The sequence below is a fragment of the Centroberyx gerrardi genome, chromosome 5 (genome assembly GCF_048128805.1).
Source record: "Centroberyx gerrardi isolate f3 chromosome 5, fCenGer3.hap1.cur.20231027, whole genome shotgun sequence".
Taxonomy (NCBI): domain Eukaryota; kingdom Metazoa; phylum Chordata; class Actinopteri; order Beryciformes; family Berycidae; genus Centroberyx; species Centroberyx gerrardi.
This window is the reverse complement of record NC_136001.1, coordinates 9,769,004-9,786,997: the sequence shown is the minus strand read 5'-3', so window position 1 is coordinate 9,786,997 and position 17,994 is coordinate 9,769,004. Positions and strand designations below refer to the sequence as shown.

Here is a 17,994-nt window from a genome sequence, read left to right as displayed (position 1 = left end):
CCCTGCTGCTGTTTGAACACCATGTTCCATCAGATCCATTTCATTCAACAATTATGCAAAAATAAGGCTTTGATATGAGTTGATGTTCAAATATATCTTAAAATATTGGGTATATTCAAAGTTATGGTCCCTAAAAATCATAGGAACATAATTTGCAGAATTGTTTCTCTTGTTTGCAGTATATAGTTGCTGGTTATCTGTTATATAATTGTTGTAATTTACTCATCAGTAGCATCTTTACTTCCTTGATTTGATGTATTTCCTGTTGAAACAGGATGTTGGGGCGGGACATAACGCAGTGAGGGATCATTGAAAAGTCTAAACCAATAGAATATCAGTCAGGGAGAGAAAGGCAGTTTTATTTCATCGAAGGGGCGGAGGATTGTTCAAAAATCTGTGATGGTTTTATTGGTTGGAATTTATATTCACACCTACTGGTGCAGCATGAGGTCACCATTAAAGACACTCTGTTTTCCAGGAAGTAAAGTACTGGGAGTTTATTTCATGGGGACTTTAAATTGTCAAAACTAAACAACATAATAGAATAAGCATGTGAAGAAAGGAAACAAGTATGAAAAAAGAAAAAAAAATATGATTAAATACATAAAAAGTAAAAAAGAAACTGAGTTCTAGGTTGAGTATTTTGAGTATGCATTAATTAATGGTTATTATAAAGCTGTGTTACAGTACATGTGCATTTTCAGCATCAGGTACACATAATTGTTCTCAATGAGCTATTATCCATAAATTGTATAAATTTCAAAAACTTTGGCTTTCCTTTGATGTGAATGTCACTTTCTCCATAGCCAAACATTCTTTTTGCTTTTTTTTTTTGTTCATTTGCTTGTTTCATTGTACATTGATGGAATGAAGGAATGTTTGCCTAAAATTAATCATTTTCTTTTAGTTAGTTAGTTAATCGGTTATTCTGCTAGTTAGTTAGTTAGTTAGTTATGAGCTGCCTTTAATGAAATTGTCCAGTTACATGCTCAGCAGACCACACTGCCTGCGAGCTTGTTTCACTGTATGCCAGTGGTCTCGCTGGTCATTAGCCTGCCCTCTGCCACAGACAGAAGTCTGTTAGTGAAGGGTCAGCTCTTATTTTCACCTTAGGGGGGAAATACAGGTCCCATCACCTCCCAATCAAAGCACGACACCTGGAAAAGGCCTTTGAACTAACAGTTCGGTGCAAGAACACCTCCTGCTAATACGCCCGTTACCTAACTCTCCCTCCTCCTCACCTCCTCTCTACCGCTCTCTAGCTACTGCTCTCTCTCTGTCTCTCTCTCTTTCTCTCTCTCTCTCTATCTCTCTCTCTATATATATATATATATCTATCTCTCTATAGCTCTCGCTGCACCTCACCTCACTCTACTGTATGTCTTTGAGCAAAGTAAAATGGGTTGTCACTCTTTTCTGCACTTTCTTGCTCTTTCTCTGTCTCTCTCCCTCCTTCGCGCTCTCTCTCTCTCTCTTACTCACACACACACACACATATACATTTTTGTTCATACATAAAGAGAGAGAAAGAACTTTTGCTGCAGGGAGAACAGCAATTACTCTCCTCAGAAACAATATTTTTCTTCGTGTCTGGGACCAAGGAACATGAAAGAAAGTTAGTCTTGGTTCTGCAGTTCCAGGTGACCCTTCATAATTGTACTACTACGTGTGTGTGTGTGTGTGTGTGTGTGTGTGTCAAAGTTTTGCACAAGGACCAACAAGAGCTTGAAGTGTTTGAGTTTAGAAATAGAAAAGTCACACCCCCTTTCTTGATGTGCCTGAAAGGTACTTTAATTTAATTCAATACTTATGATATTCTCCACATACTTAAAACTGAAGTGGTGTTAGGCTACGGTCTTGCAGTCATAAATCCAGCTGTTTTAAAAATGTATAACTGCTTGGGCTGCTTATAATCCTTGTGGAATGGAACAAAATTATCATTTGCAGTTGTCTCTAACTTGCTATTACCATACAGGCAAATTAAACTGAATTTAAAAAATCACGTGTGAAATTCCTCTGGCATAGGATTGCTCATTTAATCTTTGTGAACATGGGCAATCCTCTCCACATGCTTAAAACCATGAACCAAGATTTGAATCATGTGATATAATTTAACATCAGTTGTTTTTTGTTTTTTTCTAATTCTTGAATGCTTGACTTTTTGTGGTCATGCAGGTTTCATACAACAGCAGTAAATTTCATTTTGTACAGTATGCAAGATGAAGAGAGACTTCACAGGTCCTCTCTGTGTGTCTAGAAATCAGACCCTTGTACTATTTACGGAGAGTGCTAATATATAAACTCATCTTGGATGTTAGAGGCAAGAGAAGTGGGAGAGAACAGGTGTGTCATTATGAAGTCAGTACCTCCCATCAAAGATGTTTCATTGAATTGGGCCCATGACAACTCCAGAATAGCTCAACAGTAAATTCTGACACTCCAGTAACAGCCCCTTTTCCACACAGCTGGTCTCAGTACTGATCAGACCTCGTCTCATCTACACACCTACACCTCCCTGACACCCTGCCGACACTTAGGTCCTGATTTACTAAAACCTTTCATGGGTGCTAAAACATTTAGCATGTGCAAAACATTTAGCATGTGCAAAACTTGACTCTGAGCATTTTGTTACCCACTAAAGGTTTTAGTAAATCTGGACCTGAAGGCCTTTACACACCGGGAAGCAGCAACCACTGTGGCTGCTGCTGATCTTGTACAGAGCTCACCGTAATCCCAAGAAACAGGAGTCTAATTTTAGTTCCACCTTTCAATGGAGCAAATATTTTGTGTTTCTCTAGCAAAGCGTTTAGGAAATGTTTAAAGTTGCAGTACTGATTTGCTTGACCTGATTGATTGTGGCCTACATATTCTTAGGTTTTTGTTTTTTTGTTTTTTTTAATGTTAAAGTTATGAAAAGTTGTGCTAACTTTTTATGCCATTGCTACACCACTGATCTCTGCCCTCTTCTATCTGATTGGCCAATGACCAGCGGCCAGCCACAAAAGTTTGACATGGTCAATCAGTCTCCCATTGAAGTACATAGAGACATCAACTTGACACTTCCCGGTGTGTAAGGGCCTTTAGTCTTACACTTCTTGTCCACAAATTTCCAACCTTGCCATTAATCTCAACAACCAAAGGTTAATAGGATGGCTGACCCTCTGGCTTAAAATGACCTAGGCAGCATTTCAGAGACCAAATTGTACCAACAATCATAGCTAAAGGGATGGCTGACCCTGCTGGCTTGAAATGGCCCACTCAGCATTTTATAAACCAAACTGAGTCAACAATAGACTAAATTGTATCATTAAAAATAATTATACTGTGACATTAGGACGATGTATAACTAGCCACTTCTGTTATTTTAGCTAAGTTAAGACTCCTAACTTGGTGATGAAATGGATTTCCATACTTTGGATGCCAAATGGTTCTTTATTTTCAGCCAGAGCCAAAAGCTGCTCTTTGACTGCTTCAGAAGCTGCCATTTTGGTTTGAAGTAAGCCCTGACCACAATTCCCTAACTGCCGCTGACTAAACTAGTATTGGAGATGTTGTCAAAACACAGTGGGTTTTGGGGGGTTTATTTGGATCCCAGCCCACTACCCAAGTTAAATTACATTTTGTCCCTTGGCCCTCCATGTCAAAAATGGGGGCACCACTCCGTCTATGCCACACACACACACTCAAATGACATGCCTTCCCCAGTGTGTGCTGTTTTTCAAAAGTGGCAGGTGTTTGTGTGTGTGTATGTAGTGTGTAACGTATCAGGGGTGTGTTTGCAGCACAAAGCTGAATGGAGAGTTGAACTGAACCCAAACCTGAGTTGTATCTGGGTGAGAAGGACGGACAGATGTATTACACTACCTGCCATAGAGGGAAGAGGGGGAAGGTGGTGAGAAAGAGGGAGAATGAAAGGGTTTGAAGGAAGAAAACAATCTGAAAATAGAGAGGGGAAAGTGTACATGTGAGAAAAAGAGAGAGGGGAAGGAGGAAATATGCCTTTTTGAAATGCTTTCATACTCCGGATTACAGGAATTCATCCCTTCCCTTTTTTCCTCTAATTCTTCCAAGAGTTCACCTTCTATTTCTATGCCTTTATCCTTTCTTCACACACCACTGGATTCGACCAATCCTGTTTCATTTCTACCTAAGTGTGTTCTTCTCTGCATTGTGACAGACTCGGTTATAGGCTGTTGAGTTCATGGATTGCAGGATTAAAATGCTAGTCATGGCCAGGGATGATGACAGCAGAAGGCCAGGAAGACAAATAGACCTTCCTGTAGTTATGGCCTTTTGTGATTAACCAATCAAATCTCGGCTGCTAGGCTAGATAAGGAACAATCCGGTTACGCCGTTGCCAATCATGTGATCCTTACAAATAAAATTGAGAAGAAAACAAGAATACTGTAGAATGTAAGTAGTAGAATTAAACAAAAAAAGGAAGATCTGCTGTATTCTTTGGTGAGTTTGATTTCACCTTTAAAGTGTTTTCAATTTTTATATATATATATTTATTTTAAGTACAACCTTTGTGAGCTCCCTCGCCTGCTCTCTGCCCACTCAGCACATTCAAACTGACATCTACAACCGGACAGGGCAGACGAGACGTTTTAGGAGAATATACGATCGGCAGAGCGGAGCGGAATGATTTGTCTGGGTGTTTTACTGCAGAAGCTTTAAACCTTCCTGACTCATATCTCTGCCTCCACAGTACATAACTCCAAACACGCACACACACACACAAGCACACACACACACACACTCCGCCACACTTCCACACACCCATACACTCCAAACTCTTCATGCACATGCACCTGTTCACACACTCACACACACTTGCACTTCCACACACACACAACATCCAAACTCCATTTGCAAAAGACAGGGCATATTATTATATTTTGCTTAGGCTCTGTAAATGTAGGCTTAAAAGAGCAGAGCTGCAGATCGTGAAATGGTAGCATGTGTTCATAGAGAATAAAGTGGAGTGAGGCGTATTGAACTATAAAAGAGGACATGTTAATAACTATTCCATTTCTTTTTTCATGATGAGTCTTTTCCTTTTTAGTGATCCACATTGAAGAAAAGTACTAGAAGCAAGGTTCATTTCTAAATGTCAGCCCGACAGGAAAAATGCTTTTGCACACTTAGATCCGTGTAAATTTTATTTGTTAAAGGTCCCATATTCTACACTTTCCAGTGTTTTATTTTATGTCTTGAGGTCCATTCAAAGCTGTTTGTGTGGTGTCATGTACCAAAAACACTCTCAATCCATTTTTACATGTTTATTTTCCAGCATCTCTCTGAGCCTTACCAAGAACAGGCTGTTTCTGTTTCTGTGTCTTTAAGGCTCATTAATATTAACGACCCCTCTGTTCTGATTGGCTAATCGTTTCATGCGTGAAACGTGAGCCGCCACAGCCCGGCAGCTACAGGTAGGGAAAACTCTCCGGTAAATAAACAATGGCAACCGGTCAACCGCTTTGAAAAAAACACTTTGTTAGTCTATTATTTCTTACAAAAATGATAATGAGCGAACCTTTGTGACGCCACAAAGTTACGGAAGTTTAGTTGGCGACCGTGCGTTTTGATACTTTCACCATGTTTAGATAGCACATCCAACTCCTTTATAATCAAAGTGGCAAGGGAAATCCTGCTTTCCACAATATGGGACCATTAAGTACAGTGTTTAACAGGAGATGCACACAAGCTGCCTTGCTGAATCAGGATAATGAATAAATTAAACAAAGATGTGGTCTCCTAAATGTATATCATTGAGTCTCCACATTCTTAGTACAGTGTTCACCTAGTGTTTCTGTACAGAGAAAACTGGTGTTGTTTGGACAAACGGCAACAGCACCACACTAATAGAACGTCATTTATCCACCTGATCCATTATAATAAGGTCAGTGGAGTATGAATGACTCTAAGGCTGTGATTCGTAACCTTTTTGGTGCTGAGACACCCTTTGGCAAAACATCAAAAATCCAAGGCAAACCAATTTGTTGTTTCTTTGAACTTGTCACACCTTGGCTTATATACGTGCCTACAAGGGGGCGGCAAACACAGAGTAGCCAGAGGTTCAAAAACCAGAGCTGTGACCATTTCTGAACAGCTGCTGTTGAGCTGTCCCTGGGCAAGAAGACACTTAACCACAGCCTGCTAGAGTGGAGCTGCAGCAGTGGAAGGTAGTGGCTGTACTGAGCAGCTCCCAGGTATGCATGTGTGTAACTGTTCGGATCAAAGCAGGATGTAAAAACTTCCCTTGATAAATAAAAGTTAGTCCTGCAAAAATGTCTCTTCATCCTTTAATACAATCCTTTTTGTCTCTCCTTAAAGTGATGTTGAACTTTGGTAGCACCTTGGGTTGTGTAGCTTCCTGGCCATGATGTAAAAAAAATCGTCGATACTCTGTTATCTGTTGCTCCGGTGCTCCGTTAGAGGGGATTGGAAAATTGTGTTTTTTTCTCTCTCCATTCACTGCCAATGTGTGGTGAAACAGGTCTCAAAATCACACTTCTAGCACATAAACGAATGTGACAAAGCAGATTCTGACAATATCTTCAAAAAAACTAGTAATTCTGCTGAATTGTTTTTAAGTGAATCTCTTTCTTTATATTTATTAGCCTTTCAGTATGAACAGGTGTAACACCGAAATCCGATCGGAGGAAACTTATGCCGATGGAACGAAGAAAATAGTACGTTTACCAATAATTGTAGATAGGCGAAAAAAGTGGGAGACAGGTCTTTGACAAAGCAGATTCTGCCAATATATAAAAAACGAGTCTCTCACTGTTTTTCGCCCAATTCCAATTCCAATTCTCCAATAGCCTCTACTGGAGCCCCAGAGCAACAGATAACAGAGAATCACCAATTTTGGGATTATATCATGGCCAGGAAGCTACACAAGCCAAGGTACTGCCAAAGTTCAACATCACTTTAACCAACCAGTGTTTGCAATCTCATTCCTCGTCTGGCTTGTTCTATCCATTGACCTTTGTTCCCTCTATGTTTAACTCTTTTCTGTTTCTGTTATCCCATGCTTCTAGCCATCAAAAGGTATTCTTGTCTCTCCCTCTCTGTCAAATTATGTTCCTACATCACATAATGATAGCATTTTCCTGTTCCTCCTCCTTTCTCTCTCACACCTGGTATTCATGTCTCAATCACTCTTCCTCTCATTTTTTGTACATTACCCAGAGAAAGTGTAATGTGCTTTCCTTCTCTCCTCATTTGATTTTTCTTCTTCTCTTTGTCATGCTCAATTTACTCCATTCTGCGATGTGTCCCTATAAGTTGTCCTCTTTACCTTTATCTATTGCTTCCCTTTATCTTTTTTAATTAACCCTCTGTCTTTTCATTAATCCTGGCATGATTTGTGTTTGTTCTCTTTCTCTCCTCCCTCGTTCTTTTCATCATCATTGTACGTCATCTTGTCTCTTTCTTGTTCTTTATTTCACCCATGCTGTGGATGCCCTTCTCTCCTTCACAGGCCATCACACGCCTTTATTTTTGGCATCATCCAGCTCACCCGAGAGGAGACACATTTTCCTTATTGCCCTGGTATTACAGGATTCAGTCGATTGGCGGCTCCCTACACCAATCACATAACCCCCTGCCTCAGGATGGCCCTCCTGCTCTCTGAGCATCTGTCGTCAGGAATCTGTTTTTGGCACAAGAACACACACACACATATGCAGTCTCTGGGGCAAGGCACATGTACTGACATAGATACAGACACAGATACACATAAAAACAAAAAAAGGCTGTCACACATACACAGAAACAGGCACATGCACACTTACTCATACAGCAGAGCACAGGTTGCATACACACACACACACACACACACACTCATACTGACCTCCTAGTGCATCTCCCCCTTGGTGTTTCTCTGCTGCATGTGACAGATTGCGTTGTGATATTTATTTTATTCCTGTACTTGACAGTCTCTCTGAACTCAGCTGCGGCTGCTCTTTAGTCATCTCTCCAGTTAATATATTTGCCAGTAGTGAGAACATTGCTGCCGATGCAAACTGTGGCGCAGTCTGTCTCTCTCATGGAACACAATTTATCTCGCCGCCAGCCTGTTCCTGCAAGTACAAAGTCGATGTTTGTACTTGAACAAGAGAGTTGGAAGATGAAGTGAAGAGAAAGGGTGTGACGCAGCAAAGTGTAGGCTTGATCAATCATTTTATTTATAGTTTTTGTCTATCTATATATCTATCTATCTATCTATCCATGTCTGTGCCTCTCCATCCAATTGTTTATTTACTTTGCATTACACTGACTTTTTCAGTGCAATTTTCTTCAGGTTTTTTCAGGGTTTTTTTCAGTGTCCATCTTTCTCTCTCCCTCTACTTCAGTCTCTCATTTTCGCTGCTAATGTCTATAATTTGTCTATGACTCAGCACCGGCCACCGCCATAGGGGGTGGTCTAGTGAGGTTCTGATGTACAGTACAGTAGTGCGTACACACACTTGCACGCACACACGCACACACATTTAGACATTCCCACAGGCTCCCAGACTCACACAAAGGTCACTTATCACTACTTGACATGGCTGTCCTGGAGCCGCATATCAAACACACAGGCACACACACACACACGCACACACACACACACACATACTCGCCTGTAGAAGAGTGATATAGACCTGAACAAAGCTATGGAACCCCCCCGACTTAAAGGTTAATGAGGCCCTCAAAGCTTCGGCCGACTTCCGACTGCGTTTTAATTACCATTTACGGGAATGGAGAAGTTTGAGCATTTTAAGGACACAAAACAGAGGTTTTAGGGTGCAAGGGCAGAGAGAAAGAAGCGGAGGAAAAGAGGTTTAAAGTTTCTGTCTCCTGTGCCTGAACCCCAAACAGAAACACTATCGCACCCCATGGAGTCTGCGACTTTGAGCGGGGAAGGGCGAACAGATGCGAGAGAAACATAAAGAGGAGAAGAAGGGAAGAGAGGGACAGAGGGAAAGTCAAGGAAGAGAGAGAGAGAGAGAGTTGAGTTTTGAAAAGCCTCTATTGTACGCTTAAATAAGCATGTTTACGTCTTGCATTTTTATGGTAATTAATTTAATGTAATACATCCACAAAAATACATAACCAAGAGAGAAAGAGAGAGACGTAGAGACAGAGTGAATGATTGGGTTGCAAGTGCAGTAGAAGACACACTTCGTCAGATCTCTATCTTCTAAAAGGAAAACACACTGAATGACAGCTTTTGCTTGAAGACTTGAGAATAATTGACATTTGGACTAAAGTCATTACTCGAGTCCTGGTATGTGGGTAGATGGGAAAGAATATGGCACATGGAGAAAGATAAATATATAATCAGGAGATGGCTGACATTTATATTTTTCTTATCGTTTACAGTGTCCAACTGTCAATTTTACCAGAGGGAAATGCACTCCTTCTCGCTTGATTATTCTCTCTGCAGTGTGTGTGTGTGTGTGTGTTTATACCAATAAGAAAGCCTAGAGCAGTGAGCAGCACTTCTGGTAAAAGACAGCTTTCATCTCCACTGGCCATGAAATCAGTTGAGAGGACTCAGTGCTTTCCATCCTCTCTTTCTCCCTTTCTGCAGTCTGTCTCTCAATCTTTTTTTTTTTTCTTCATCCCTCACTCCCTCGTCCGTTCTGTTACTGTCTCTCCCCCTTTGGCCTCACTCTGACTTCTGGATTAGGAAAGTCTCTGGTGGGAAGAGAGGAAGGAGGGAAAAGAGAAAAAAATGGATGAATAGTACGGATATGAAGATATGGGGGTTACAGAGAGGGTTGAAAAGGGGATAGAATGCAAAAAAAGGTGAGACTCATCCATTGCCTGGTTTATTAAACCCTGAACTTGGTGACAAATTAGTTGGCATTCACAGCTCAGTCATATAACTTTTTCCTAATAGTTGGACTGGACTGTGGTTTCATGAGCCAAGGGAAACAATAAGAAGTTCTCAAAGATGTACACTTGTCCTCAGTGTCAAATTTTTTTAAGCTTTATTTAGACCCATTTTCACAGCTAAATTAGGGTTTCAAATTGCTAACCTTGCTGTCACAAACCCATTTCTCTAACCTTACGTTTACTGCTGTTGACTGAACTGCCCAAGATCACTTAAATGAGGAAGCAGAGGGCTTTCATAGGCCAAACCTTTTATTTATAAGTCATGATTCTCAACATGTTGCCTTTTTCATTCGATTGTTCTCAAATGTCCTGTTTCATAAAAAATTTACTTCTACCAAGCCTGACTGGTACAAGTCAGGCTTGGTAGAAGTCACACAGCGTTGTTAAGATATTACCTATCTAATACCATCCCTACCGTGAAGCATGGTGGTGAGAGCAGCTCCATGCTGTGAGAGGGCTTTTAAGTGGCAGGAACAGGGAGACTTCAGACCTCAGACTTCACAGGAAGACGGTAAAGATAGAGGGAATAATGAATGGAGACAAATACAGGCAAATTCTTGAGGAGAGCCTGCTTCAGAGTGCCAAAGACCTTAGATTGGGAAGACAATAACACCAAGCATACAACCAAATCAACACTTGATGTGAAAGTCATTGAGTGGCCCAGCCAAAGCCCAGACTTGAATCCCACTGGAAATCTGACTTGAAGATAGCTTCTCCCCATCTGAATGTGACCGAGCTTGAGCAAATCTGCAAGGAAGAATGAGAGAAAATCCCCAAATCCTGATGTGCCAAACTGATACAGACGTATCCAAGAAGACCTGAAGCTGTAATTGGTGCTTCTACAAAGCATTGACCCAGGAGGTTGAATACTTATTTTAATGAAATATTTCTGTATTTCAGTTTTACAAAAAAGGGAATTTTTTGTGAATTTTGTTATACAATGTTATATAAATCTCAGTCTAATCCGTTTTTAAATCAGGCAAGGGCACCACAAAATGCGGAAAATGTCAAGAGGGTTGAATACTTTCTGAAGGCACCGTATGTGCACTGGTTTTGCATGTATAATTTTGTGACCTACTAATGGTCTAAGTATAGCAACTTAATTGTGGTGTCTGGCAGAGGTGGGCAGGGATCAAGCAGGGGCAAAATGACAGCTGCACACTGAGACCTCAGGAGGAGAGCAGAAAGAACCAGGGATGAAGCTGAGAAGAGGGGGCAGGGGGAGGGAAAGGTAAAATAAAAATGCGGGGGCAGTGCTTTCAAATGAGGGCAGAAAGAAGAAGAGATTAAGAAGTGAGAAATGAGGAAAGCAGTGGAGGAGAAGAGACGGGGGTCCAGGCATCAGTTGGCAGGTGGAGAAGGAAAGGAGGAGGAGGGGGCCAATTCAGGCAGAAGTAAGTGAGTTTGAAGGAGAAAAGTGGCAGTGGTGAGGAGCAGGTGGGAGAGGAGTTGATAGCTGCACACTGAGACCTCAGGAGAACAGATAGACTGGAGGATAGAGGAGAGGAGAAGAGATGGGAAGTTGGGGTTCAGGTGTGTGATAGCAAGTGGGCAGTGTTCATGGTTAAGGCAAACTGATGGTGGAAGACACAAGAGATGGAGAAAGGGATTTGTAGACAAAAGAGGGGGATTAAAGTATTTGCAATTAGTTCATGTTTGTTTTAACCTGCTGGGAGTGCTGCAGTAGATGGGTGGAGTTAACCACATCCAGGACAATTCAGATAATGTCGATGAATAAGGTTGAATGTATACTAAATTTACATTCAAATAGTTTTTGGATTTTCTACTCTATGGATCTCATTTTATCGTCCTGTGTGGCGAACCACACCCGTCTGTTTGCCTAAGCAGCTTAAAACAAGCACTAAAAAATACTTAAAAGTATAATTTCATCCAACTCTGACAAAGGTACAGCCCAGGCACAGTCCATTCTGTAAAACTTAACATCACAGTTTTGTTCCCCGCACCAGCCAATGTGTCCATCACCAGCCATGTCTCTTGTCAAAGTGTCCTTTCGCACGACACCGAGCCATTACCCGCTCACACGCTGTAAGTCGCTCTGGCTAAGGGTGTCAGCTAAATGCCTATGGTGTCAATGTGAAATGAGGGTGCAAAAGAGCAGATGGAGGCAGAGGAAAGGAAGGCTGACAGAGAGGAAGTAGAGGAGGAGGTGGCAAAGGTGCAGCTGCTGACAACAGGAGAAAAATGAATACTGAACACAGAAGGAAAGGGTGGAAAAGCAACTGAAAGGAGAAAAAGGGAAAGAACTAAACATTGGATTCTCAAGGCAGAGGATGAGAGGAGGAAAAAGGAGAAAAGAAATGAGAATTGATAGAGAAAGGTGAGTGGAAAAGGTCGAGCAGAGGGTGCGGCTAATGACATGACAGAAAGACAAACTAAACAATGAACTCTTGAGGAGGAGAAGAGGCCAGAGGGGAGGGTGCAAAAGAAAAGGTAGAGGCAGAAGAAAGGAGGAAAAGGGGTGAAGGAGAGGACGAGGTGGCATGGGTCAGTGTTGCCTCTTAGCCAGGAGAACCAGTGTTCCCTCTAAGTGCAAATGAAAAGATAGAGGCAGACGAAAGGAGAAAAGGGGGTGGAGGAGAGGAGGAGGTGGTGTGGGTACAGCTGATGAAATGCCCTGAAGAAAAACTTAACAATGAACTCTCAGGAAGGAGAGGAGACAAGAGGGGAAGGGAGGAGGAGGAAGGGTGGGAAAGGTACGCTGCAAAAAAGTAGTGAGATGTTTATCTTGTATCTAGAATTGTAAAACTTATTTCAAGAATTCTTACTGTATTGGCAGATAATTGTGCTGGTTTCAAGCCTCATGAAACGAGAAATGTCTTGAAATGATAACTAGGATTTTAAGATGTTTTACATTGTACTAAAGGCAAATTCAGTTGTGCTTCATGTAAAACACACAAAATACATAATTTGTCAGGTAAAAATTATCAACTCATAAAATGACATTAAAACGAAAGAATGAAAGAAAACATAGGTAAGTAAGGATAATAATAAAATATAAATAAAATAAATAAAAAATAATAACACCTGTTACATCTACATACAGATGATTTAGCTAAGCACTAATAACATTTATTGAAACCAGCAGACTGGCCAGCCAGGACAGTAAGATCATTTCACTTATAACATGTTAAACTAGACTCAGTAAGTTGGAATATAAAACTTTATCAGTTGTTAAGCTTGTCATCTTCCTTTTTTTTTTTTTTTTTTTTTTCCCGGTGTGCAGATTTGAAGTTCCAGCTCTGCAATAGCTTGACAGCTAGCACACTGTGTCCCCAGTAAAGTTGAAATGTGGCAGAGGGAGAGAGGAAGTGACAGGAGGAGAAGTGGTATGGAGGTAGAAGAAAGGGGGATTGAAGGAGAAGACAAGAAGAGGAGGAGGAGGGAGGTGGAAGATGGAAGATACAGGTGTTGATAGGTTGGCGACAGCATGCTGTGTGGTTAAGGCAGAGAGAGAGAGAAAGGAGAGAAGGGAAGGAGAGAAGCAGGAGGAAAAGTAGAGAAGTGTGAGATTAGAGGAGAAGAGAAAAATAAGGGAGGGAGTAAGGGGGAAACAGATGAAGGTGCCGAGAGGAGACGACAGGACTCTGGTTTCTGAGAGTAGATCACGGATAGACGGATATTAAAAAAGAGGGAGAATGAATCTAGCTAATAAATGGAGGAGTGGAGTGAGAGAGGAGAGAGGAAAGTCTGAGTGGAAGAAAATGGAAAAAATGAAGCTGCAAAGTCAAAATGTACAAAGTGAACAGAAGCGATGAAAGGTCCATAAGAACAGTGAGTGAGTGAGTGAGTGAGTGTGAAAAATGGGGTGTGATGTGGCGATGAGTTGCCATAGGGACCTTAAAGGATAAGGCTGGTGTTTTTTAATGCATTGCTTACTGTCAACAAATCCTATGAAAATAACAAAATCAACAATGCGTTTGCTCTACTCCCGTTACTTTCTGACTTCCCACCTACCGTTTTTAGCCTTCAACCCGGAAGTCACTGGCTCCAATTGTAAGCTAAAAACCTTTAAATACAGCTCACAAAGACATAGTTTCAATTTTAAAAATCGCTAACTGTTACCATGAAAAGTCAGGCTATTGTAGTTATTACCAAATCAAATTCAAATGGGAACAAATTCTTCATTATGCCGGGGACTATTTTCGGTGCTACGGAACTACTTTCCTGAGATCGCAAACGTGTTTACAGCCGGCGTATTAAGTTGTTGGAGGAAAAAGCCCAGAGCAACAGCATGGCTCTGTGACGTGTTTTTAATCGTTTTTTTAATACAATGGAGTTCTATGGCTGCTGGGACATGGCTGCATTGGGCACCGGCTACATGGACGAGACTCGTTGGCAAAACAAAATCATTGCTGATTTTGTTATTTTCATAGGATTTGTTGACGGTAAGCAATGCATTAAAAAACACCGGCCTTATCCTTTAACGTGTAAGCTCTCAGGTCCCAGAATGCACTGGGACTATAGACACACTCACACATAGAGGTGTCGCTAATAGGACACTCAGCTGTCAATAATATTCCAGGTAATTGCAGGGTAGAGATATTCACTACCACTGCTACCATGTCTCTTTTTATGCCTGTTAGCATTACAAAGGAAGGAGTTCTTACCATTTTCAAATCTGCTGTCAGTGGCATTAGCCAAATATGTAATGGTTCATAAGGCTAACGTCATGACAGTTTAACAAAACGATGAAGGACTGCAGAGGTAACGCGGCTTTTTGTCTCTTTCCTTCCAGCCGACCAGCGAGGAAGACCTCTGCCCCATCTGCTACGCTCACTCCATCTCTGCCATCTTCAAGCCCTGCTCCCACAAGTCCTGCAAGTGAGTCAACACACACACACACACACACACACACACACACACACACACACACACATACATCCACCAGCAAAGAGAACATACAAATGCAACACATACGCTCACACATAATTTCTTCCACCTTACACACCTCATCACCGCCATTCTTCTACTGCCCCATTCAGAGAATTTAACCCTGGAAAATATGGAGAAAGTGTTGGCCAGTTATTTAGGTTCATATGGCTGTTGCCGCAATCAAACCTTTCATCTTTCAGTCTCACAAAAGTAGTAGTTTCGGTAAATATTATGTTGTACCAGTTACGTGCCCATCCCATATGGGCTTGCAAGAGACTACAGTACGTGATGTACTACAGTGCATCACATACATACGTCCAACATGGCGACCCGTACAGTCAACAAACCATGTTCTGTATCCATATGATTACAATATTTACACAAACTTAAGGGTACAAAATACTTTGTCTTCTTTTCCATGCTCTCTCTAGAAATTTAGCCAAAATAAAAACTTCTTCTTTGAAAAGCCATTTTAACATATTACCTTCACAGGACCAGAACAAATCAGAATCTTTCTCTTGCATTTTTTCAAATAAAGAATTCCTCAGGTCACTATACCTTGTACAAAATGAAATTCATCCCCAATAAACGTTGTTCCTCAGATACAACTTTGAAGACGTTCTAAGTTGTTCATCGGTAGTATCAAAGCCCTTGACAAGGTTTTCATTGGGAATCTGTTCTCTTTTGCTTTGTTACTTCAAGCTTTTACGATCCAGTACAATTCTTTATTCATCCCTGTAAGGAAATTCTTTTTTCACAACTCCCCCCCTCCACAGGGAGGTCAGAGGTCACGGTCGGCTACAGAACAGTGTCGTAGAAGCTGGTAGGGATTCAGTGAAATTGCTCAAGGACACTTCAGCAGGACAGATGCTTCCTGTCACGGGGGCTTGAACAAGTGTCCTCCGATCAAAGGACAGTCTCCCTGCTCACTACGCCACTCTGGTGCACGTGTTGTGAAATGGAGGATGTCTAATCAGTCAGCTTGCCTGGCTGAAGGATTCCTGCTGAGATGGCACCTCTAAGCATCCAGAGAGCAGATTTGTCTGATGACTTAGTATCGAGAATCAGCACTGTACAATTTTTTTATTTTATTTTTTTATATTTGCTTCACAAAGAAAGACATAGAGATATACTTTTGTACAGGACGAACAACATAACACACCATATAAAATTGACAGGCAGTGACTTACAGAGAGTGACAAACAATAAGATCAAATAACAACTAAAATCGAGAAGAAAAAAAAAAGGGGTGGGGGGGTGTATAGGGGAGTGATGAGGAGGGAAGAGAGGAAAAAAGAAGGAAAGTTGATCAATTAAAAAAAAAAAAAAACTTTTTAGTACTAGTACTGATTTTAAGACAGCAAATGGTATAGATAATGGGGGGATGGGGGGGGGGGGGCAGTCGAAGGATTTCCTATTACACATTATACATCATCACACACTCCCTGAACGCTGCTACCTTGAGCCTCAGAGCGCCGCGCTTCAGTCCTCCAGTGGCCTCATCGATCCAAACAACAGACTGACAGACGGCTGGATGGATGGATGGATGGATGGATGGATGGCTGTAGGAATCCTTGAGTTTCTTTGTCAAAAGAAAGAAGAGAAGAAGAAAAGTCCTTGAAACAGTGCCACACACATAAAAACACACATCTCATAGTTTAATACAGTAAATTAAATAGTTTTTTACTGTTTATAAATATCTGTATCTGTGTGTGTGTGTGTGTGTGTGTGTGTGTGTGCATGTGTGTGCATGTGTGTGCATGTGTGTGCGTGTGTGTGTGTGTGTGTGTGTGTGCGTTATCGTATGAGTCAGCTGTTTGATATTGCTGATCGTGGCCAAAACCTTTCCAGCGCTGCGGGAGCAGACCTTGGTCAAATACATATTTCAATACATATTTCATGTTATCCCTGAGGTGCGCTTGATTTATCTTAGCTGACGCGCCAACTCAGCAGTTGTATGGATTATTCTGGTGCTGATTGAAAGCCCTGTCATGTGGTCTAAGTAAACCACACTGACCTGAGCTGGTTGTAATCACATCCGTGGTCCTCCTCGCTTTTTTCCCCCCCGGTCTATAATTTCTCTCTCCCTTCTCTCCTTCTCCCGAACTTCCTCGGTCTTACTCTGTCACTCATTGCTTCCCTTTTCCTGTCCTTTGTCTCTCTGCATTTTTCCCTTTCTCACCCTCCCTCCCTCCTTTCGTCCCTCTCTCACAGCCCCCTATCCCTTCCTCCCTCACTCCACTGGACAGCAGGGTGGCCTAGTGGTTGAAGAAGCTCCTGTCCTGTAGCTGACCCTGACCTCTGACCTTCCTAGAAAGGGGAAAGCGAAAAGAGGATCAATAAAGTATCACATGATTATATCATTATTATTATTTTTTATCCCTCTCCCTCCTCTCTCCACAGAGCCTGTATCAACCAGCATCTGATGAACAACAAGGACTGTTTCTTCTGCAAGGCCACCATCACCGGGGTCGAGGACTACAGCAAGCCGGCCGGCTCCTAACACACTACTACGGGACAAACACACACACACACACACACACACACACACACACACACTACCAAACCACACACATATAACATGCATACATCTCAAAACTATCATGCACAGAACTCACATGTACAGGCACATACTTGGACACACACACATATAGTAAATAAATCATAAAGATCATAAAGGAAAAATAGAAAAGGAAGGCCTGTGTAAAGAACTGATACCTACAAACACACACACACACACACACACCCCAGCCCTGCTCAAGCCCTTTACATCCCCCGAACATCAAACCACATATCGGTTGACCCAAAGAATTGAGAGGTTAGGTGTGTGTGTGTGTGTGTGTGTGTGCGTGTGCGTGTGCGTGTGCGTGTGCGTGTGCATGTGCATGTGTGCGCGCGCCTTTTCTCAGATGTTCAGGTTGGGAATTTCCAATTTCCAAATTTTTTTTGGTTGCCATTAAGTTACCATCTTAATTTCTGACTTGTCAGTACAGCTAAGCGCTATCCATGGGCTAGTAAAGTTAGAGAATACAGAGTTTGACTTTAAGATGGACTGCGTTGTCATGACAGTTGGAAATTTGAACCATGCACGGTAGAGGTGGCAGAATTGCTTACTTCCTGGTTGCTGAGTCAGAAGTCCATATAAAGAGAAACATTACTGCACACACACACACACACATCACATCAACCATACATCGATCATAC

General features: G+C 41.7%; 1 protein-coding gene across 1 annotated transcript in view; it reads left to right on the top strand.

Moving 5' to 3' along the window:
• The window catches only part of rnf123 (ring finger protein 123), a 148,242-nt gene extending 130,581 nt beyond the window's left edge, over positions 1 to 17,661 (top strand). Inside the window, exons 39-40 of the mRNA XM_078283673.1 lie at positions 14,654 to 14,739; positions 17,194 to 17,661. Of these exons, the coding sequence (XP_078139799.1) occupies positions 14,654 to 14,739; positions 17,194 to 17,293 (186 nt within the window). The 3' untranslated portion in view covers positions 17,294 to 17,661. The remainder of the gene's footprint in view (positions 1 to 14,653; positions 14,740 to 17,193) is intronic.
• The last annotated feature ends 333 nt before the right edge of the window (positions 17,662 to 17,994 follow it).